The sequence below is a fragment of the Coturnix japonica genome, chromosome 12 (genome assembly GCF_001577835.2).
Source record: "Coturnix japonica isolate 7356 chromosome 12, Coturnix japonica 2.1, whole genome shotgun sequence".
Lineage (NCBI taxonomy): Eukaryota > Metazoa > Chordata > Aves > Galliformes > Phasianidae > Coturnix > Coturnix japonica.
The window spans coordinates 6,791,870-6,816,293 of NC_029527.1; the positions used below are offsets into that span (position 1 = coordinate 6,791,870).

The 24,424-nt window shown below is 47.7% G+C and overlaps 1 protein-coding gene across 1 annotated transcript; it reads right to left on the minus strand.

Moving 5' to 3' along the window:
* Positions 1-1,542: 1,542 nt before the first annotated feature.
* On the minus strand, positions 1,543-19,730 carry RAB7A (RAB7A, member RAS oncogene family). Its single transcript, XM_015875077.2, has 6 exons — positions 19,599-19,730; positions 5,515-5,575; positions 4,400-4,526; positions 3,426-3,644; positions 3,076-3,204; positions 1,543-2,895 (listed from the first exon to the last, which is right to left on the minus strand). Exons 2-6 carry the CDS (start codon positions 5,565-5,567, stop codon positions 2,800-2,802), a joined length of 624 nt encoding a protein of 207 aa, XP_015730563.1. The 5' UTR covers positions 5,568-5,575; positions 19,599-19,730; the 3' UTR covers positions 1,543-2,799.
* Between the last annotated feature and the right edge of the window lie 4,694 nt (positions 19,731-24,424).

The window sequence follows — 24,424 nt, forward strand, 5'->3', positions numbered from 1 at the left end:
CCCTCCAGCCCCCGGGGCACCGCTGCCATGAGCTGGGGCCGGGCTCAGCCCTCAGAGGGGCCGGGTGCGGTGGGCAGATTGCCGCGGGTGAGGGGGGGACAGGCAGACACAAAGGTGACCTGGGGGCATCCCTGTGAACAATGTGGAGCCTTAAGAAATGGGAGAGAACCGGAATACAAATGTATCAGAATAGGAAACATTTAAATACAGTGTAGCTGCACAGAGCCTGGTGGAAGATTGCCTGACTCTCCCTCCTCCCTGCTTTCTCCATGTCTCTTGTTATGCACATAAACACAGCACATATACATACATGCACCCACAGTGGTCATACAGACACGTATCCGGGCTGCAGACACACAGATCATCCACAGCCATCTGCACACATTGTATTTCCCCTCTGTGTATGCACCTATGTACTGAGTTATTCTCATGCACCAGCTCTCTCAATACATTGTGCCTTTATGCTGCTGATGTATGTGTAAAGCTGTTGACACACAGGACAGCTCACCACACACACACATACAGCTGTTCACACACAGTTCCATAGATACGCATATATGTGTACATATGTACATAAAACAAACAGGAGCCCATAAATGTCTGCATCTATCTAGCTCAGTACATAAACAAGCACCTCTAACACACACAGGGACCTGTGGGCTTCTGTGTGCCCTTGAGAGCCCTCCAGCTCCTGCTCTATGGCTCTCTAAGTTCATGTAGCCCCATGTGAATGCATATATATTTACCCACACAATATATATACATGTTAAGTTTGTGTAGACGCATCAATGTATGTCAAACAAACACAAAGACATTTAGATAAACCCATTTCCACATACCCCAGGAGCTTTATGTGCCCTCATTTCCCCAGGTGCAGCCCTGCTGTGTGCACACCTGGCTGCTGTGGTTGGGGCCGTTGTGGGCTGCAGGTGCATTGGGACAGGGCTGATGCTTCCCCTAAACACAACGTGGCCTGCAGGGACCATCAGCCCAGCCAGCATCATCCTACAACAGCTTGAGGTGATGCTCTCAATGGCAAAGGATGGAATTCTTCAGAAAGATGCAGATAAGAAAGCAGGTCTGCCAGGACACTGTGCTATTGGAGAGCAGTTGTTTGAAATCTACGTGGACAGCAAAAGCCAGTCAAGCAAGAGAAAACTGCACGAGGATAAAGTCATAAAGTAGGATACAGAGCACAAAGGATGTTAGAAGTCCCTTGAAATAACTGGCCTCATTTCTCTTTGCTTTCTGTGTTGCTGCAGGCACAGAAGCGATGGAAACAGCCCTGAGTGCAAGTAGTATAACAAGAGCAAGAGTCATACCCAGCACCCAGGAAATACAAGCCTCAGGGAGCTCTACTCAGCTCTCTGGGGTCACCCAACTCAACAGTGCCTGCCCAGCCCCTATTAAAGGCAACAACCTTATAGCATGAAAGCAGCACAAATGAGTAGGAATCAGCTCAGTGAATAGGTGAGAAAGCAGGAGTAATGAAGCTTGTTAGTGAAGGAAAAACAGAGTCAGAAACAGAAGTAAACAGGGAAGTTCGTTCTCGTTTAGTTTATTGGCATCATGTTTGTCTCTTTACATAAGAGCTCAGCCTACGTACTAGAATGTAGACCTCTGGAAAACAGGTAGAGGGGCTCCATTTAAGCAAGCTACAAACGCAAGAACAAATACCAGGAAGAAAGGAAGAAAGAGAAAAGGGACTTAGATTGCCAAGTTTCTCCCATACCAAAAAATCCAGATTAGCAGTCAGTAAGAAGAAAGGGAAGATCCATCGTCCAGGTTCAATCATTCAGAAACAGCTACCCCAGCCCAGGTGGGAGAGAAGCTCCTTCCACAGCACAAAGAGCCACCGGAGCACCCCAGCTCCTTCTCATACTCGCTCCGGGCCATTAGGAGTTAAGCAGGAGGGGAGGTGAACAGTGAGGTCGTTTCATAGCTGTATTTAATTTTCAACCCAATAATCCAGTGTGCATGTCATGTCAATGCTGTTATGCAAATCTGAGAATTTAGATACAAGGTAGCCAGACAGATTTTTCCAGAAGATGAAGCCTTTTGGACTCAGAACAAGACGACTTACATAGTTCATCTCTACTGTACAGAATACTGCCTCTATCTGGACTCTGTGTCTCTAGCACACCACAGTTCACAAGTGTCCTCCTCACTCTCTACACAATCTGTGTTTCGGTACTTGAACATGTAATCCAGGAATTTTACACTAATTTATACATTTTTAATTGGTTGCATATATTAACATGTACTATAAGATTTCTCCTAAAGAAGCATTACATAATACATGGATACCGTAAAAAGATCTGATTAGTTAAAAGTAACAAGCATTAACAGAGATACATACAAAACTCAACCTAGTTAGACCGAGTGCTGAGCTTGCGTTGAACTATGTGTAATCAGCCTTTCCAGTTGCAGCCTTCACAGGGGAAAACACAAGACAGTTAAAAATGTATGTAACTTGTTACACAGATTTACCTGTAAACAGTTTCTCTCCATCGGACACCTGGAATTAGATTCAGTTCCAAACATACAGAAGAATTTCCATTTTAAACTAAGAGAAAGGTCTGTTACCATGAAGTGTGATGTGGATGGTGCGGGGGGGGGGATGTGAGCTCTGAAGTGCTGGGCTCTCAGATGCTCATGGGAGATGAGTGGATTTTGGCAGCTGGAGATGGAATTCTTTTTAACTTTTGTTTTTAAACCACAGAAGAGGGGCTGTGTGTTTGAAGGCCTAAGTGTGATATTTGTTTGTGAAGGACTGTGCTCAACCCCTCCCCTCTTCCCTCAGCAGCTGCAGCTCTCTGCAGAAGCCTTCACTCGGTCGTTCTTGTCTAGTTTGATGGGTTCAGGGAATTCGTTGTAAAGCTCCACTTCGGTTTCCTAACGGGAGGGAAGAAACAATTAGTGCCACAGCTCTCTACACAGCTTTTAGCACACAAACATTGATTCTCAGCCAGGGAAAGCTGTTGGAAAAGCCCAAACCTCCCCAGCTCCCTGCACTGGCTGAGCCCAGCAGACAGGACCAGCACCAGCAGAGGGCACCAGCCCACCCCTTCATACCTGTTTAAGTGCATTTCGTGCAATCGTCTGGAAAGCTTGTTCCACGTTAATGGCCTCCTTGGCACTGGTTTCAAAGTAGGGGATGTTGTTTTTACTGTAGCACCAGGCTTGTGCCCGTTTTGTGGTGACCTGGGAAGACAGATAAGCAGCATTGCCACCTCCAGTCAGGAGGAAAGAAGACTTGTTTCCAAGTCAAGGCCAGAGACCTCTCACAGTCAACTTGAGCTAAGACTGCACAGTTCTAACCTCTCAACAACTATAGGCTTGATACAGAGCTGTCCCTAGCAGTCCCAGCTCTAGCAGCATAGGTATGGCTGAGCACTTCCTCCACAGGCTTATTTGATACTCACTTGTCTGTTTTCTAGGTCGATCTTGTTTCCCAGGACAACAAAGGGAAAGTTCTCAGGATCCCTTGGACTGGCCTGAATGAGAAACTCATCCCTCCAGCTGTCGAGGGTTTTGAACGTGTTAGGGGCCGTGACGTCAAACACCAGCACACAGCAGTCTGCTCCCCTATAGAAGGCAACTCCCAGAGACTGGAATCGTTCTTGGCCTGCTGTATCCCATATCTGCAGCAAAAGACAGGGCAAATAAACCAGTTCTAATCTAAGACAGACAACCAGAGTGTTTATTTCAAAGACTCTCCACTAGCAAGACAAAAGCAACATCAGAAGGTTCAGGATATTTTCCCCATAGGAACTAGGTTTCACAGACCAGAAACATCCTCCTAAAGATGGCGTTCACCACTGCTGTATCCAGCCAGGGCAAGTTCTAAGCAAGCAAGACCTGCCATTATGATCAGATGGCAGCCTGCCTGCAGCACTTGGATACACTGGGACAGTTCAGACTCCCCTCTACTGGCTACAGCAGGGTTTTTGCTGATTTGCTGTCAGTCTCACCATGGAGATGAAAGCACAAGATGACACATAAGCAGACTGGCAGGTTACATGGCACTATACCCACAAGAGTAAGGGCAGCACAATATGATCAGTATGACCAGATTAAGGAGCCCTTTTTCAGCCCTTTTCAGCTCCTGAGCACTAAGGAAGAGCATCTTTCCACCAAGAGTTCATTGCTGTTTGTTTTGAACTGGGCATTGGCAAAGCTGCCATTAACTGAGCCCAGACAAACTGATCTCTGCTTTCCCTCATTCAGCCCACATCCAGCTTTTGTGAAAGAAGCTCAGCAGCAGCTATGGCCAAGAGCAATTTCATGTGAGCAGGATTCACACGCAGTACAACAGCCCCTGAACTGCTCTAAACTACACTGACCAGATGCTTCCTCACAAGCACGGTCTAAACAACCTCCATCCAGAGTCACTTACCTGCATTGTCACTAGCCTGTCATCCACCATGACCTCTTTCGTCAGGAAGTCTGCACCTATCGTGGCCTTGTACTGGTTACTAAATTTCTTGTTCACATACTGGTTCATGAGCGATGTCTTCCCCACCCTGTACAGAAAGGAAAAAGACAAAGTAGGTTGTTTTTGCAACTATGCTTGAATTAACCACTCTAAACAAAATATTTCACTTTCTGCCATAACCTCCTGTCCAAGAGGGGAAAAAATTAAGGGAAAACACCCACTTCTATAAGAAGCAATAGGTGCTGAGGCAACATGCTGAATAAAAGCATTAGCTACATAAGAATATGAAGGCTTAAGGTCTTGAGAAACTATCTTTCACCATCAGTAATCTGATCTTCAGTAAGGAGTATGCATCACATAGTGATTATAAGGGCAGCCTTGCAAGATTAAGTGCCCCAGTGGCTTCAGTTGGAGGAACAAGGCTATGTCAGCACAGCAGCAGCATACACACCTGACAGGGGCTCAGAGGCAGAGAGCCTCCTCAGAGAAACAGCTCAGAGGGTTCACATACACCCTTCAAGGCTGAGAAGCTCTCCTGATCAACAGCTCGCTGGCCACAGTGGTATAAATAAGTGCAACTCATGGGAGTCAGGTTGCAGCCTGCTTAGCAAACACCTAACCTGGAAGAGTTAGCAGGCTCCTTGCTCAAGAGAGCAGAGCAGTAAAGCCTTACTTCAAGGGGAAGGCTCCAGGCAGATCAGTCAGAAACTAAGCAGGTGGCTCAACGTAAGCTTTAGCTCTGAGAAAGGCAGAGTTTAAAGTCACAAAAATGCCTGTTACTTTGTGGCTTTTGTTTTGTTTTTATTTGAAATGCTTATTTCACCTTCAAACTTAACCTCCTTGCAGAGAGGCTGTCCAGTTCGGTCAACCCACTTCATTTCCCTGTCTAATATTACAGAAAGTCTTTGAGATATTAAACTGTGGGGACTTCAAGCTGTAGTATAATATAATACAATACCCAGGGCTGAAGAAATCTCCCAGCAGTGCCGACTTCCTGCTGTGCATCCAGACTCCCACTGATCACAGCACTGCTCCAGCCAGATCAGATTGGCAGCTTAAAGGCTCCCCCCACTTACCCAGAGTCTCCAAGGATGATGACTTTCAGTAACACTTTCTTCCTAGAAGTCATCTTTTAAACTAGAAAGGAAGAGAAATAACATCATGAGACTCCATCAGCATATATTCCATATGTATTCCTTAAGGCAGAAAGCAGTAAGCTTGGAGTTTGAGAAGTCAGACTGCCAACAAAGAATCAGCAACTGGAAGAGCCTGGCCTTTTATGTCTGTGAAAGGCAGAAGAAAAAGCTGCACTCTGTGAAGACACTGAATCCCTGGAGATGCAGTGGTTGAAGCAGACATAACCACGCAAGACAGCTGAAATGCTGAATTACAATGCCAGCTAGTGCCAGACTACATGGTCTTCCAGAAGAGATAGGAAGCTACTGCCACCTCAACTTCCCAGAAGGTGGAGTAGGACTCCAGTAACAAGCCTTGTAACATTGTCTGTTGCTGCCAGACCATGAATTGTATCCAGCCACTCTTTGTAGGTGTGTGGCTGTAAGAATGCCACTAATAGGTCATTCCATTAGCAAGAGTGAGAGTTGCGCTCCAGGGATCTACACTGTTACTTGGTCCCAGATCTCCTCCAGATCTGTGAAGCTGCAACTGTATCAGCTAGAGCAGGCCCAGATTAGCAATGGAGAAAGGCCCCTCTCCTTACATCAGGAAAATAAACAGGACAAAAAGAAAATCTTTGTTGCTCAGGCTCCATCAGATCACAGACCCCAGTCTAGTACCAACCTGGTCTATGAAAGCTTCCTCACTCTCCCCAAGCAGCTCCTGCAGGCTCTCTGCTGCTAAACAAGCCAGAAGACAGTTATAGATGCACTACGTTGAACTCAGAAAACCCTTGACACAGGCTGTGAGAAGCCATGCTTTTTGGTTTACTGTCTCAAAGTTTGCTGAAATGGACAAATTCAGGCAAGTCCTGGCCAAGGTTCCAGGACTCCCTTTGTCTGAGACACACAGGAACCAAGGTTCGAGAAATCCCTTTGTTTAGGAGATGGACAAGTCCGGGAGCTACGAAAGGGAGATAAGATGCTGATCAATGGCCCTTAAGTGGTCTTTCTCGTGTTGGTCCATTTCAAGGAAGATTGACATCTCTGAGGAAATCACAGGACTCTGACCCAAGCCGTCCTGAAATGTCTCGAAGGCTGGAAAGAAGGATAAAAAGGGCCTGTACAAACCCCGAATTGGAGGCTTTCTGACACCAGATGCCTCACTACAGAAACAAGGAGGTTTTCTGTCATCAGATGCCTCTCTACGTGAGCACCTGCATGCTGAAGAAGATGCCTGCATGCTGAAGAACCTTTTAGGTTTTCTAGGTATCTGACCTCAGATTCCTCCACCGTTGTCCTACTGCTGCCTACTATCTCTTCTGGGATTGCTGCTCGAGATTCTGCTCCGAGGGACCTCGCTGCCCGAGACTCCACTTCCTGAGACCTCGCTACTCTGACCATCTTCTCTGCGTTTCATCGATCTGTGGCCTGCTACTCCGTTGCTGCTCTCCCCTACACTTATTTTGCCCCGGACCAACGTTAACAACGTGCTACGGGACACTGCTGCATCCATGAGGTGACTATTCCCCGCTTTAATGTAATTCTTGCTCTTTTCTACCTTTTTCTATCGCCTACTTTCCCTTCCCCATCACCCTAATTTTGGCATTCGTCGCTCTCCCTTCCCCATCCCCTCAATTGTCTATTATTTCCAATAAACTGGTCGGATCAACATTTGAATGTTCTTCTTCTTAATCTCACGCCGGGCATAACATATCAAAAGAACCTTTGCCTCACTCCTAAATTGGAGCGAGACACAGGCATCATGTATCAATCCCTTAAACAGGGACTTGACTACCCTAGAACTCTCGTTCTGCCACACCAACGTGCATCCATTCTACTACATAACTCCTACTCCCCAGGAGCTATTCCCAACTTTCACAGCTAAGGAAGCCTTCACTCTGACAGCAGCATCAATACGTGCCTCTTCTGAGCAGCTTGGTCCTACGCGTTCCCTGGGATAGGCAACAGCCCAGGCTGCAAGATCACTGCTACCCACCTCATCCTGCTGCTGCAGGAGGGAACAGCCTCTGAGCTGCAGAAGCCTCTTTCCAGATGCAGAGTCTAACTGCAAAAAGCCTTTACCATCGGGCTTTGAGCAGTGAAAGAAGGGCAGTCTTTCAGACCATACCATTGAGGAACGTTGCATAAGCTGAAGAAGCCGTCCTGCTGCTGGTGGAGGAAGTGGTGCCCTTTGGACTGCACCCACCTCATGTATCTAGTGACACATTGATGTGAAACACTGCTCAGACAGTAACAGCCAAAGGCTGTTGAGTAAACAGCCACATCCCATCCAGGGAGTTCATGCTGTCCTTAGATGGTTGTCAGTAGATACCACAGAGCCTGCATGGGACAGTTACTCCTGTTATTAACATCTCTCCTTTCTGGCTACCTTGGCTCAAGGACCCAGCTGACTATCAGCCAACTGAATGCCACCAATAAGCCCCAATATCCATCTACCTTCTGCTTGTGCCAAAATCCACACTTCAGCTCATCCCATTAACAGCAGCAGGCAGAACAATCCATGTAAACTCTTGTGCAGATTGCACTTCCTATGCTTTCAGAGCACATAGCTAAAGCAATGTTAATGCTAGTCAAGCCAGGGACTTGCGCAGCACAGTTGACCCAGATGGAGTAAGAAAAGTAAGCAGAGCCTTGGAACAGCCTAGAGACAGCTATGTATGGTGAACTGTCATCAAAAACATCTGTATAGGTTCAGGTCTAGTGTGATAGTCACCTGTTTTCCTTAGGATTGAGGGTAAACAACTCACCCTGAAGTGACTGTGTCAGAACACAGCATGTACTGCTGCTATTTTCCTCCCAGTGTTTTTAGTATCGTTTGCCATCAGCTGCTACAAGCTCACTGCCTCCTGGTATTCAAAGCAGCTTTAGACAAGCTGGCGTTAGCTCTCATGCTCAGTAAGGGATTTACAGCAACCTGAGTTACAACACTAACAGACTGGAACCCTAGCACCCAAATTCCCCGTGGTCTGAAGTCCACAATGAAATGAGGGAATGCTGCTCCATCAGGTCTCATCAGCTGGGAAGCAGCTCACTGAACAGCCACAGGAAGCATGAATCAAACCCAGCCCTGCCTTCTTCTCATAGCTTACTGGCTACCCCATTAAAGTGGAGGGCCATTACTGTTTCCCTAATGCTAGTCAGGTGAGGCACCCCACTTCCACCCCAGGTGATGCAACAGATGTGAGCAACAGCACAGCAGGAGCTGCCTCCACTCAGCGCTTGGTTTGGGTCACAAAGCAGTGAGGAGCTCCAGCTCCACTGTCCCTCAGCAGAGGTCGCTGCTCAGAGCTTCCCACCCCTTCTACTACTCCTGATCGATGCTGCTTTGAAGCCTAGTCAGCAGATGGACCAACCCCTCTTAATAACCATCTCCCTACACATAGGATGAAACACCAGAGTTGCTTCTTGCCATTCTCAGAGAAGACTGCCATTGGAGAGCAGACCTTATCTCAGGTTTTGGAGAAAGCATTTGATTTCCCAGAGCCTTCCCACGGAAGAAAGGCCCTCTAGTTTAAGATCAGGTTGATCTCTGTAGCACTACTTTACCATTTCCCTGATCCTTATCACATTCCACATGGCTGAGCAGGTATCCAGCAGCAGCACCAGCTTTAAAGCTGCTATTTGTGCTAAACAGAGGTGTGACTCGTCCTAAGGAGATCTTAAAGGCTCAAAGAGATTGAAGAAGCCCTGATATCCTAACAGGGGTCTCTAACAAAAGAAACCAAAGGCTTAAACTACTCCAGGAACATAACTACATACATGTCCTAAGCTATTTAGATCTCATTTCTGATGAACACTGCTACTAAAAAAAACCTACAGGAGAACAAGAATACAGCTTCTGCTGACAGGTGGAGCAGGTTTGTACATCCATCAGGCAGTTAGTTCACATTAGGAATTTTTCTGGTTACACCTGCAAGAAGCATGACATCACTAGGCCAAGCTGAGACATAGGTTCCACAAGGTTCTCAAGCAGGTGAACCACAAGGCGGTTATTCTTGAGCAGCATCCTGCAAGAGTCACAGAAGCCCTTAAGATGGCATTGTGTGAGCTCACACAGGGCTCCCATCCAGTCCCAGGAGCATTTCTGAACAAACACTTCCACTTTCAGAGAAGTCCTGAAGAGAAATATTAAGACCTGCTTTGAGATAACAGTTTTGTGTTACACTGTGCCAAGTCTCCAGTAGGGAGGTCACCTGCACAACTGATGATAACAACCTACCAGCACAGCCATCTAGCCTTGTTTAGGAACCAAAGCTCCATCAGCTGGGAGACCAGTCAGCATCTTCCTCTCTCCTGGCCCTACTGGTGCCAGAGGAATGATGCAGCACCTTCTCAGACAGCAGAGAAGAGTCTGTCCACTCAATTTTTAATGCCTATCCCTGTAAGAAAGGAGGCCATTACCAGAGTGTTGACTCCCAAGAGATTCAGCCTAAAACAGCACATTCACTGTCAGTAATATTACCACCTGTGTAAGACTGGCCTGCAAGAGGAGTAAGGGAGAATCCTCACAACAGATCTGCACATGTTGCTGACTTAGCTGACCAAACAGAAGACTCAGGAATTGTCTGATGAAGCTCTGTAACACAATTGCCTAGATGCAAGAGCAAAGAAAGCCTGTGCCAAATCTAATTAGACTTCCCTTGTCGCTTCAAAGCACATTACAATTGTCCTTTCATTTGCTATATTAAGACAGCTGTTTCAACTCGAGTAGAAATGGATGGTTAAGGATTCCTTAGAGACATTCATGCGTCAGGTGACAGTGCAGGCACTTCAATATTAATTAGGTTGGTGCAAGCAAAGGACAGTAGGAGCTCACACTGGCGGCCCACCAGACCTCTTATATTAGTTACACTGGGACAGAAGCAGACCTTGTGATAGAAACACCCTGTTAAGTTGCTCAGGAACAGTTTGGGTATAGAAATAGCCAGGCATGGGCAGGGGGGAATGCTCAGCTTTATGGAAGATACCAGCATGTATCTGGAATTCAGAAAGAATTGTCCTGAAAAGCAGCTACATACATTTCCAGTACGGAAATGCTCCCTCTGCTCCCTCTTCTCATGTGGGGGAGGTTGCAGAGCATTAAGCCTCCATAGCCAAGGAGTTATTTTTATTCCCCTTCTGAAGAGTTCTGCATTTCTTCAAGGAGATTGAAGCTGGAAAAATGATTCAGAACCAGCTCAGACTGAACCTGTTTCTTCCCAGAACCAGAAAGTTTCCAAGGATGTTTGGCACTATGGGAGGTGACATCTGCTTGGACCTTCAGGCACTGAAGTGAGAGGCTCACTGGATGTTTATCCTGTTCTTACATGATCAAACAGGAGACTGGCTTGTATCAGCTGCCCCATGCTCACAATGAGCTCTGCTGAGACTTTTTAAGCAAAGACAATGAAAGGCCTCACATTTTGGTAAGGCACATAGTCTGTGATTGCAGTTAGTTGACCAGGACCACAGTTCTGCTTGTAGAGAGCTCAGGTGGTCCAGAAACCCTGTCTTGACATGTCAGTAGTCTCCACTTGTAGCAGGGCCTCAAGCAGGAGCTGAGCACATCCTACCAACACAGTTCTGTAACAGCTCGGTTCCATCTACTTGCTCATGCAGGACATGAATAAGGCGCCCTCTAATGTAAAGCTACAGGTGCCAGCATGAGCAATTCAACATGGCTGCTTATCTGAGACAAGTGGAGATCAGCCTCTAAAATTTAATGCATTCTCCAGAGCCACAACCCTGTCCTTTCAGCTGGAAAAAAGGCTGAAAACTCCTGAGAGGACAGTCAAAGACTCTTACTTTTGTACGAACATGGATTAAGAGATGCTAAGCTGTCTTCAAGCAAGGAGCCAGAAGTAGATCTAACCTGTGGGACAGCACCTAAGCTGGTGTGTTTTCCCTCACCAAACAAGCTCTCTATGAATGGAGAAGCCCCACAATGAGGACAGCTGTAAAAGCACATCAAGTCCTGGTAGCAAGCTGAGCCTCGCAATGACAGGAGCTGGTAACCTGCTCTTCTCCCATGACAGATCTACCAATAGCTCAGGCTCTCCAGCTGGCTGAGCACTTCCCATATAGGAAGGTTTCACATCTAGAGAGGAATTGTGCTGGCTTTGTGCCTAAGCTGCAAGTTGTCACACAGGTAGAGAGCTCATAAGAACTGTGCTTTACATGGGTTACCTTCCTGGATGACAGACTCCTATGGAACAAGATCAGTGGGCTCCCACAGTACACACAGTCAGAAGTGCTTCCAGGCTTCACCAATCCACCACAGCAAAGCAGCCAGCTAAAGCAAAGCCCACAGCAAAGGCAGCTGGCAAGATATTCCTGTGACAGTTACACAGAAGAGTACATTCGAGATGCTACTGATACAGCAGCAGCTCAAAACTGGTTTCCACCTCCTTCTTCCCCACACATTTGTGTTCCTGCTGCAACCAACATATTCCCTCCTGCTGGTACCCAGCCAAGAGCTCACAGCTCATTGTTCCCTGCTCAGGAGCAGTAGCAGCTCGGCTGCCTGCTGCTCACTGCAGCTCTGTCAAGAGCCAGCGTCTGTCCAGTTGGTACCTTTCCCAGCCCTGAGAAGCAGCAATTGTTCCTCAACTTGGAACCGAGTCTCAACTACAGGTTACTATTTGATACAGCATTTTACACAAAAGGTATCACAACTTGTCAAGTGTAGGTATACACTTGACAAGTCCAGCATCTTCTAACCCTACCAAGGAATCAGAAGGCAAAAGCTTCCCCTTTTTGAAGAAAGCCTAGAGCTTTGCACGCTTCCTAGTGCACTGACCACAGCTCAGATCAAAACAGAATATTAAAACATGTTTCAAGATCCCAGGGGAATCAGCTTTTTGACTAGGGCTGGCAGCAGCAAACTCCCACCCTGTTTTGAGGGTGGAGCTGCAGCCTCCAGCACATCTGCTCCAAAACCAAGCTGAAGCAGCCGGCCACAGCTCAGCAATGCAGCATGGAGCTTAGTGCAACCGGCTGCTTCAGCACAAGCAGCTGGTATGAGGTGGTGCAAGCAGCCAGCTGAGCTGGTCCAAGAGCTCGCTGCTGGACGGTGTGATGCCAGGCCTGTGCACACTCCTCCAGCCATACACGAGAGCTCTGATAATTCCAAAGAGGACAACCCAACTGCCAGTTTGGCCAGAGCCAGGAGGACAGAGGGAAGGCAGGAGCAATGCTGCCAGTGCCTGGTAGGAGTGATGTGTGCAGTGGAATCACAGGACTTGCACATGAGAAGGGGTCAGCTCTCCCTGAGGTCCCAGCTCAGCTGGGGCTCTGTTAGTGCAGCAAGCACAGATTTGGAAAGCACAGCATTCCTTAGAGGCACTGATGCACATGATTAGTCAGGCTCAAAGCCCAAGCTTTCAAAGCCAAGTTCTCCAGGCCAAGCCTCACTGATTCACAGCCCTGTTACACCTCCCGGCACTCGTCCAGATCAGAGTTGTTTTGTTGTTGCCTTCCATTCGCTGGGAGAACTGAACAAGTTTCTTACTCTGGAGCTGCCACCAAGTTGTGACTGCTCAGTAAGTGTCTAAACAAGGCAGGACCTGCCTCCACCTCCACAGCCCAGAAACGGAGCTTAGAAACAGATCCCTCATGGTTTAGGTATCACTGCAGCCCCCTGCTCTGGAGGAAGCACTGTTTTGATCTAATTACATGGTCAGAAAGTGGGAGCTAAGCAAGCATGAGTTCACTTGCTTACTGTACAAAGGTAGATGTGTCTCTACATGTTTAGTCAGACCACCTGCATGCTTAAGAGCAGTAGGAAAGGTCTGGAGGTCACCTCTCAACATCTACACAAACATTACTTTACCTGCACTGCTGCTCCTAAGATTATAGCAGCATAAGCAAACTCTCCCAGCTGAGAAATGCCCTGAGCCTGAGGAAGGGATGTACAACACATGCAATAAAAGTAGATATGCTGGGTAGCCATCCTGGATAGCTTGCTATGCTCATCAGCAGCTAGAGGACAAACATCATCATCTTCACAGCCAGCAGCAGGTATTTTGAGATTGCAACTGTACAAGAAGGCCTCAAAAGCAGCAATGTGCTAAAGCACACAGCACCAAGTCCAGGACACTCAGAAAAACAAGGTGCTGAAGCAGCAGTTTTCAGGCTGTACAAAAACAGCCCCGTGAGAAAGCCATATAAAAAGCTTCCCTCAGAGCTGGATGTTCCCCAGTCAGGAAGTTTCTTAGTCCACCTCACCCAGACTTCCTCCACAAGGCAAAGGTTCCTTACGCTACAGGATATCTTTCTCCCAGGAATGAGAAGACACATAAGAGCCCCAACAGACTGAAAGCATGAGCCTGAAGATTTCACTTACCCTCCTTTTGTAGGCTCAAGTTACACTGCCACTCAGGTATGAATATTGATGTGCCCCTACCTCCTAGGAGGAAGCAGCGCTCCAAATCCCTCAGGATTTCATGTAGTTCCCAGCTAACTCCAATCCTCCCCAGGGATAAGGCTGTTACAAGAGCAGGCATGCTTGCTTTAACACCCCTCCCCCTTTATTAAAGGGAGCTCAACTTCCCCTATTCTGCCCTGGGGGAGACAATCTCAGGATGTGGGAGGAGAGCTGAGCACATTCACTGGCTGCTGGGAGACACTAGGCAGTAAGCCATGTGTCTTGACTAAGGGCCTTGCCTACACAAAGCAGTGCAGCTTCCATGTTGCCATGCCTGTACAAGAACATCCTTAATGGAGACCTGCCAAAGCAAGCTACATAAACCTTATACAACTGAAACATGGTATGGTGCCCATACAGCCTGGATCGCACAGCCAGGGCTGCCAGTTTGGTGGCACACAGCCACCTCACCAGTGGAACCAAACAAGTTTCAGGAACCTCTATATGAATACTGAACGCCCAGCACGGTTCCCATGTTAGCGAGACACAGAGGCAGCTGGGTTATAATCCAGACGATAACTAATAGATAAGACTGACCAATTTGTCGGGCCACTAAGAAACAGAGAAGTTGTCAAGCCTCCACCATATCCAATGTTATTTTTCAACTACTGGGATTAATTTCTAGCTTTGTCTCCAGCTTGCTAAGATTTTACACATTCCTATCATGCTTTCAGTTTTAGAAACACAGACAGAAGGAGTTAGATATTCCTCACAGTGGTAAACAAAACACAGATCTCAGACCTTGCCATTGGTAAACAAGCCTCATTTTATCTAATGCTGGCTGCTAGTTTCCCCAGTTCCTAGAGGCTGGGCAGGAAACAAGTAACTGAGAAGACTTCAATAAAGGATCAGGCACGAGGGTCACAAACAATGGCATGAAGGATAGCTGCAAGACTATGCACCTCAGAGCTGCTCTGCTTTAGCACCAGGATCCTAATAAGTGGGACAGGACAGATACTGATAGGAGATGCAATCCCAAACGCACAGATGTGAAGTACAAAACCAGTGTTAACAGCAACACCCTTCCTCTTCTTTCAGGAAGTCTTAATCTCAAGAATGAGTCTGCTCAAAGACAGGTGATGACTTCTAGAGACACGCTGCAATCTAAGAACTACACCTAGGTCTGTGAGCAGCAGTCCTGATCCTACTCACACTCAATAGCTCTTACTATGCTAACGCAGTTTGCTGAGCAGGAAGGACAAGTACTGCAGTCACAGGATGGGAGAGAAACAGCTCACCATGACAGCTGAGTCAATGCCTCACAAGGAATTCCTACCGTGGTGATTGTTTCAGACTCATACTTTGCACATTACTCCCTCTTACACAGCTCCTGTGATATTTACCAGCTCAGTTATTCTCTACAAAGGACCAGAAGAGTCTCACTGAAGTGACTTGTGTGGTGTTATTTAGAAGGCAGTGCAGGTAAAATATATCTTCTTGCTAGAGGGAAGATCAGAGCTGGGGATGCCTTAGTTACAGCTGTCTCACCATTTGTGCTCAAGCCAATATTATCACAGTGCCAGATTGCAGTTCAGATACATTATCAATATCTGGGAGTCAAGTGGAGGAGAAACCTACAGAGCCAAGTGACTCAACCCACTTGAAGGAGACGAACACCAAGCAGGCTACTATTCAAGCTGCTTCCCAGCAAAGAGAGACCCAGTGTTTGGTAAGGACTCATTAGATAAGACTGGCAGCCCCAGCAATCGAGGTCCAGGCACTCCACAGCCATGAAGCCTCCTAAGGCAAGCTGCAGCTATCTGCCTTCACTTTCACCCACTGCATAACTAGTCCAGCTAGTCTGCCAAGTAATCAAAGCTGCAACATGTAGTGAGCTAGGACAGGCTCCAGAAAAGAGTCTTCCTTGAATAACTACATAAAGATCTAGCCATTTATTTCAGGAATTCCTGCTTAAAACTCAAGCATGCACAGTTACATATACAAATGTCAGCTTCAGGTGATAGTTCTGGATGAGCAAGAGGGCAAATAACTCACTACCTCTAGAGCTTTCAAACTACACAAATAGGATTCTTGGCACAAGTTTACACTTCAATCCACTTCAAGTACAACACACTTTCCATGAAGCTTCACTGCCCTGTGAGAACAGTCCTGCCCTCAGAACAGGTTTTCCAGTGAGAGATGTCAAGGCTATTTGAGATCAGCTGCAAGTCAACACACTCCTGTGGCCCAGCCAAGCTTGTTCCCCTCTGTCACTGACCAACCGTGAGTTAGCAACAGCAGTGTTGACACAGCTTTCTCATGCGTGCAGTGCTGGCTCCGGCACCGGGAGGAGGAGCAATCTCACAGGAGCAGCACTGACAGCAACAATGACATCAGCACAGCGGATCTCCAGCAAGCAGAAAATGCAGCAGCATGCACAGAGTTCAAGCATGCTACAGTCTGTGGAGTGCAGCAGGAGAAACAAGGATACTGGAAAATAGCAGCAGCCACGTGATAGAGGAGCATCCCTTCACTGCCTGCTATTTCTGAACAGCACAACTGGAGTCACTGACCTTGGACACTCATCTGGAAGTTTTATTCAAATCACATTTAAAGGGAAGTATGCCTTTTAATAAAGCAGTTAAATGTAAAACTGCAAAATGGGGTATTAGTGATTGTCATTCAATTTGCTACCATGCTCGATCCTGTTTTGAGAAGCAGAGCCCACGTTTGGATCATTGCTGCAGAAAGCAACCTTTTATCTTCACAATCCAACACAACTTGACTGTGTGTGAAGGCAGACTGCCACACAACAACTGCAGGAGATCATTCGGAAAGGCTGCAGGGGGAAATCAACTCAACCCCAACAGGCAATTAAACTGCAGTTATCAAAACTACGCTGTGCAAAGAAGTGCTTCTGTATCTGAAGGATGCTGGATTGCTGTCAGACGAGCAGCATACAAGGCATAAACATACCAGCACTCAGTCAGTTCAGCACCCAAGTTCATTTTCATCTACATCCCCTTCTACCAAGAGGATCTCAGTACCAGCAGGCCTAGCAATAAGAGCTTCAGAGTGGGTCAGGTCACAGCCACGGGGAAGCCCAGGAGGCAGAGAACACTGGTAAGCACCAAACTCTCACTTAACACAGTTCAATTCTGTTACTAAAGAAACTGGTATGCTACAACAGGAGGGACTGCAAGCATCTGTGAGCCCAGGCAATCATAAGCTCATTCCAAAAATGCAAATATCCCAGTGCCTTATTCCACAGCCTTCATTCTAAGGCCAGGTACCAAGCACCATCTCTGGATGAAACATTTGAAAGAACATCCTCACCCAGCACAAGCGGTTTAGTTTACAGTCAAATGTTCAGTTCCACATGAGCTAGTCTCGTTCTTGCAGAGAAGTCAGACTAAAAACTCATACATGTTAGAAACAAATCTATATATAGTTTTGCACAGATGGTTTGATCTTAATTGTCATGTTTCCTCAAGGACAAGCTTCGCCAGAGATTCGCTCTGACAGGTAATTCAAATGACCTTCCAAGTCAACAGCAGTAGCTTTAAAAAGGCATTTCAGAAATTCAATCTGCTAAACCTTTTGGCCCACAGACGTTGGTTTTGGGGTAGAAAACAAAGGAAGATATTATCACACAGCAGAGATCCAACAGCAGAGTCTGTATGCTTTCCATTTACAATTCAGGACTCACCTGCATCACAACACATCTGTGCTGCTCTGGGTAGCGGCTGATACACTGAATTTGGCAGAAAGGAAAGGATGACTGTAACACAGTCACTGCAACAGTTATTTAAGCTTTTACCTTGGCATCTTTCCATTTTAAGGTGTAAGTCTCAGTGTGCCATGCTGAACTATTAATAGAGTATTTGAGGACACTGGCCACTGCATGACACCACGGACAAAAAGGAAGTTGAATTAAATGAATTTCAGACCTTAGCAGTTATACCTCATGCTGCACATTAAGAAAGCAAGAAACTGCTAGTGGATTTTTCAGAGCCTTCCCTATTGAGAGGTCAGATCTGACAGTTTTCCTACACCAGGAATATTAGCATAACAGCACAAAAGAAAGGGCAGCATTTTGAAGTGGCAGTATTAGAGCTACTTTGGGTTCTAAGGACTCAGGCATGGTGAGCCTGTTCATTAGTTCATGGAGAGCAAGTCATGTGTTCAGTCAGCTGTTGAGAGTCACAAGGAGGGGGGGGGGGAAGAGACAAGTATACTTGTTCTTCCTGAAGAAGTACAGCAATGAAGCTCTGATTATTAAACAAGGAATATTCAAATGGCTCCACCCAACACAACCTCGAATCTATCTCCTAAGTGCAGAGTACATTCACTTCAGCAGCCCAGCCCATCTGAAAGCACAGCAAGGCTGCAGCCTCTATCATGCATCACTAGTACCACCACTGATCACACACAGAACAACCACAAGGGAGCCCTGAAATCACAGCCAAGCACTACACACAGCTGGCAGGTAACTCCCCACTTTCCCAGCACAAGCCCACACCAAAAGGCACAGCTCAGAGCTGGCCAGCCAGGTGCTGGAAGCTTTAACATTTCCAATTCACAATTATCAAACAAAGAACAGCTTGCTTACAGCTGGGAGGACTTTGTTCTATCATGTGTTCTCAGTTTACTCATAAAAAAACCCAACACATATCCCAACAGCTCTGCTTATCAGCAAGTATTTTTAGCCTGCAGGAAAACAGTGTTGAGAATTCAATCTTTTACTCAAAGAACTCAGAGCTACTGGTTAAGATGTATTCATTCTGATGCAGTTAACTCTCTTCCTCCAGATTATGGCACTTATTTTTTTAAGCTGCCTTACTACTATAAGAAATCCACTATTTACAAGGAAGAAAACACATTTCACTTTAACACAACGATTAAGTATTCCTATATTCATTAGCCTCAATATACCTGAGCCATTAATAATGCATCCATCATTTCATTTACCTTATTATACTCCGAACAAAAAGCACTTCCAACATCCATTCCCACACTCCTTCGAACTGACTCAGGCTTTGCACACGCTGAGAGCTCCTTTCGCAATAACTGCCAGCCCTCCCAGCCTCACATTTGGCAGCATTAAATGCTCCCTAAGCAGCCCGCTTGTCTCTAAAGCAGCACCCAATGCCCTCTCCATCCCACCTGAAGCACAGTCACCATCTGACCACCCAACCCTCAGCACTGGGGGCAGCCCCAGCTCCGAGCCCATAGCGCAGCACGCCACATGCCACACACACAATGCGCTCTGCTTCTCCATGGACCACCGCATGGCTCTGACAGCGAGGACACCCACACACCCGCCTTTAGAAGCTCACAGCCCAAGGAAGGCCTCGGTAGCGCCGTGCCCGAGGCTCTGGGCGGAGGAGCCGTTTGCTAAGGATCCCTCAGCTCCATTGTTCCGGGGGAAGCGCCGATCCCGGCCCCAGCTCGACACAACAGCCCAGTATTACACTGAGAGCGAGCAGCTGCCACGGCGGCACCGGGCCCAGCACAAAGGCGGCGCCCCCCATACCCAGCCGGCCCCAGCGGCCCCTCCAGCCGGAGGGAGGGGCCTGAGAGGCCACCCCCCGCCCTGTAGTAACAGCAGCTGGGCCGGAGCCGGCACCCCCCGCCCCGAACCCTATGGCAGACACCCACACAGCCCCGTACTGACCGTGGTGCGTGTGGCCGCAGCGCCCGCCCGATCCTGGCTGTGCCTCCCCCGCTCGTCTCGCTCGGCTTTATCGGGCCCAACCACCTCCCCGCTTTCACTTCCGCCTCCCCCCCCTCAACAACTTCCGGTCACGGGGTCCGCCCGGTGTCATGACGTCATCACGGCGCCGGCAGCCAACGGGAGGGGGAGGGAAGGGAAGAAGGGGGAGGGAAGGAAAGGAGGGGGAGAGTGTCACGTGATCGCTCGCTGCCCGCCGCCATCTTGTGCTGGTGGGGAGGGGGGAGCGGGGTCGTTCCAGTTGGAATGATTTGATTGTACATTTCACTTTTCTTCCTTATTACACAATACAAAAAGCAATCAAGGGCCGTGGGTAACATTTCCTCCTTCCCTCTCTATCACAGAGCGATCCTGCCGCCCATCTCTGACGTTATTTAGTTACACAGAGGATAACCTTGCATTGAGTTAATGGCTTTCTTGGCGTGTCCCACAGCTGTGTCTTGCAGCAGCCACCTCTGGTCCATTGTGGGACATTGAAGAACACAGGAATCCTGGCTCTCAGAAGCATCACTGCCTGCAGAGAGAGCCTTATGGTCTGGGTGCTTGTCATTGGGCACAGATGGCAGCTAGATATTATAGCAAACAGACATTTACCACTGCAGGAACCTCAGCATATTTCATGTGCTGAACCAGGAAGTAAGAACGTCTTCAGCTTTGATTTGTTCCCTTTGTGACATCTAATCTCTATTTGCTTGTCTGTGCCATCCAATGAGGGATAATAAAACATCATCTCTTTGGTCCTTGGACTGGAAGGGATCCTCCCTTCCTCTTGCCAGTCCATACAGTGGCACAGTGAGCAGAAACAGCATGGACACAAAAAGATTCACCGTGTGCTGATTGCAGAGAGGTCCAGGAGCCAACCTGTACATTGACTTAGCTGATGTTCCTTGTAGTTTCTAATGCACTCACCCACTTCCCATGGACATACAGCCATCCCACCTTGAACCATCTGCGATGTTAAAAGCTTAGAGGGAACCTGCTCATTCTTCTAGTACTTGCCCAGACTATTTCAGCTCACCAGAGTCCTGTGTTCCCTCTTCCTCATTGCTGCTCACAGCACTGGGACCCTTTGTTGCCTCTTAGGTCTGGAAAGATAAAGCTCCAGCTGACCATCCTGTCATCCCTGTGTGAAGCTGTCCTCTCAAGAGCTTTGCAATGTTTTTCTCTTGCCCTCTTTTGCTTTCCAGGCCAGTTTCCTCAAAAAAACTCATCGTAATGTCAGAACTTGCTAAAATAAAATTGAAAAAAAAAAGGAACTAAGCTGCAGCAAACACACAATATCTTGTTTTTGTACTCCAAGCTAAACCAGATTCACCCTGCTGCTTCTGGCATTCTGTCCACTAGAAATCTTCTGCTCTTACATGACCACATAAGCATTTCCACTGGCAAAAGCACAGCTGTAGTCTTTTGCCTGCCCTCTTCTCTAATCCCTGCCTGCAGTACAAATACTGCTCTGGTAATCTACTGATGCTTTCTCCTTTGCAATCCTTAGCTGATTTCTAAATCTTACAGCAGCAACACATGAAAGTAAAACTCTGGCTCTTGACAAGACTAGATCACCAGATACCAACCACAGGAAGCAGCTGCAATCATGTTATCTTATGCCAGATCTAATTCATGCTTCTCCTGAGGTGCAGAGGATGCTGCATACAGTGCAGGGGATTACTGGCATCCCTGCTCACTGATGAAATGCAGCTGCTGGAGGCTGAACATCATAAAAACAAAGCACTGATAAAGGGTCTAAATGCATCTGTCAAAGCCTGAGACTTACAGGGACATCCTCTTAGATCTAAGGGCCCATGCTGGCTGTGGCATGGCAAGCAGGGAGAAGCAATTGTCTGCTTCTGTAAAGTGGACAAAGTAAAACAGCCACCACACAGCTTTGTCACCACAATGACCTGGAGCCTGGACTGGTGAGAGCCAAAGCCCACAGAAAACTCAAGTGTCACAGGACAAAGGCATGTTTTTGTAGTTCCAACTTCAGGCTCGGTAGCAGAAAGGTGCCTACATCCTATTCACATCAACAGGCTGTCCCACTAATAGCGATGGTCTTTTGAGACCCTCTGGGTCTCTGAGCTGATCTCTCTGGTACAGAGGCTCTCCAACAACAGCAGCAGCAGCTTCTCACTTCTTACCCGGTGCTAAATAGTGGGTAATTAATTTTTACAGCTGCATTGGCAGTCTGCTGGGTAATTTTGCATGATTGGTCTCAGTACTCAAATGGAAAAGATGATCCAGGGGTGAAGTAACTTCCCTGAGGCCAAAGTGAGTCAGTAACCTTGTCAGATCTAGGTCCCTCTAAGTAGGGACGTTTGTAAATACTGTTTTAAACCCTAGGAATTCTATTAAATAGAGAGCAACGCACATAGCCAGCACTGAACAGCACAGGCCTTTGCAGAACTGACCTCTCTTTAGGAACCAAGCTTTTGTTACAGCAGCTTGTTCTGCAAGCTGCGACTTACCAGGTTCTGAAGCCATGAGTGTGAAGGTCTGGTGTGCCTGAGACCTCCCAGCTAATTACACGAGTGGATTTACAGCCACAGGGCCAGGCCAGATAGGCCTGGAACAGCCTGCAGGACCAATGGGTTGTGTCCCGCTGCTCTTCCCTGCACAGACTGGCTGTATGAGCCCCGCAGCTGGGCGGTTTTGTGGCAAAGGTGGCTGTGTCATGCTGTTGTTGTACCCAGGATGTGTCATACGACAGGAGCCTGATGCCATGTGAGCACTGTGAGTGGGATATTTTATGGTACAGGTGACTTGCAGGCAGCTCCTTCCTTAGTCAGTCAGTGCCCAAAAAGTGTCCTGAAGGCATTTTGGAGAGGGGAAGCTTTCGAGTAGGAACCAAACCATCTCCATGTAGTCTCTGCAGGTCCATCCTGGATGCGAAGGGCCAGATGTGGGCTATAGAGGCCCTTGGGGCTCTTCTGCGTCCTTGTCTCAGAAGGGCACAGCCACACACCGCAGCACAAAGCCTTTCTACAATCCAGCCACCTCCCTGCAAGCACATATTGGCTTCAGGTCCATCTGCTTCAGTCCTTTCAAATCACAGATTTTCGCAATCCCCTCTTATCTCTTCTAAAAGGAGAAGTAAGTTTTGTATCAATAGCAACCGTATAATTCTGTGTGCATGTTTTTGAAGTGCGTGGCAAAGATACTCAGCCTTGAAGGATAAGGGTGTGTGGGCAGTCAGGTTTACTTTGCTTTATCTTGGACGATGCTTTTCAATGCCTGGTGCCCCAGCAGCTGCAATTTCCATCCCAGGGGGTTATGCCTCATTGTTTGCAAATCCTTGAGCCACCAAAATGAAGGTACGTCCGGCCAAACAGAATCACCTAAAGCTGAAATGGCTGTGGGTGAATGTTACAGCTTCAATAATCATCCCATTGCTCAGAACTGGGCTCCATGTCCCTGCTTGAATTTCTGGCAAACAGAAAACACACTCCACACAAATAATGGGCTTCCAAGGTAAATACACATGGAGTGTTTCCCTTTCTGAGAAAAGCTGAGGAGTTCCATACAAAGATGGGAGCTTGGTTGCTGCCCCAAGAACCTGGTGCAGTGCCTCAGCACACCCTGCTGATGCCAAACACAGCATCACGGCTCTGGGACTGCACTATACATGAGGTGGCTCCCAGCACCCACGTTTGCAGGGCCTTAAAGGATCAGAAAGCAAAACTCAGTGCCACTGATCAGATGGATCAGACTCGAACCGCACAGTTGGGCTGATACACGCAGTTCGTATTAAGGGACGCTTGGGCTCCTCCTGGCGGCGAGACGCGGACACAAAGAGGTTGAAGGTTGTGTGTTATCAGCACTTAGAGGTGCGTTAATGGCAGCCACGATCAATCAAACAAAAACATTTCCTAATCTTTGTACAGATAAAGCAGCCTTCAGCAATGCCTCTGTGAAAGCAGGACACGTTTCCAGGGCTTATGAACACAGGGCAGCAACTAAGCCCTGAACAACCCCCTCCAGACCCACCACTCCTGAGCCCAAACCAGGAATCACAGCATGTTTTCCTTGGCACAAGCTGTGCGTGAGTTGTGCTGACTGGCTGAAAAATGAGGTTGTAAAAATAACAAAACTGGAATTTTCCCTTTTTTTTTTTTTTTTTTTTTTCCTTCTTCCCCCTCCCCACAGGCTGTTTTTCAAGGGCCTTAGCAAGGCTAAGTCAACTCAGCTGTCAGTCAGCCAGATCCTACCTACAGCCTCAGGGCTGGGACTGCAAAACCTCAGTGTTGTGGGGCTGATGGGAGGGAGAGGAATGTTCTCTGCATCCCCCTTGCAGACCACTCTTGCCCCTCAGGCCCAGCAGACGTTGGGCTGGCAGCAGCTCCATCCCCTCCTTGTGCTGACACACTTTCCCTGCAGCACATCCTTTGCAGATGGCAGAGGAGCTGAGCTACCCAGCTGGGACAAGGGAACGGGCTATGGACAAGGGATATTGGCCCTGCAGCCTGGAACAATTAGTGTGCAGCATCTGGCCAGGGCCCCGCAGCACTTGTCATATTTAAACCCAGCCTCTCCCTTCCTGCTTGAGCAGATGGAACCAGCAAACCTGGCCAGGGTTTCTCTGGTGCCTTCTGAGAGCATTAACTCAGCACAAGTAGCTGTAGCCTGGCACTATGTCATACCACATCCACACCGCATGCAGGACAGCAGTGAGAGGGGCCTGCAAGCAAAACTAGACCCGCAAGCAAGAATCCTAAAGGCTTTTCAGCCTAAGGATAAATGTGGGACGATGTGGTAGAGCTGAGAGCAGATGCTAC

Coding starts and splice junctions, on each gene's coding strand:
- RAB7A (XM_015875077.2), bottom strand. CDS start 5,567: ATGACTTCTAGGAAGAAAGTGTTACTGAAAGTCATCATCCTTGGAGAC. Junction 4,527..5,514: donor ATCATCCTTGGAGACTCTGG/GTAAGTGGGGGG, acceptor CTTTCTGTACAG/GGTGGGGAAGACATCGCTCA. Junction 2,896..3,075: donor CACGAAATGCACTTAAACAG/GTATGAAGGGGT, acceptor CCCTCCCGTTAG/GAAACCGAAGTGGAGCTTTA.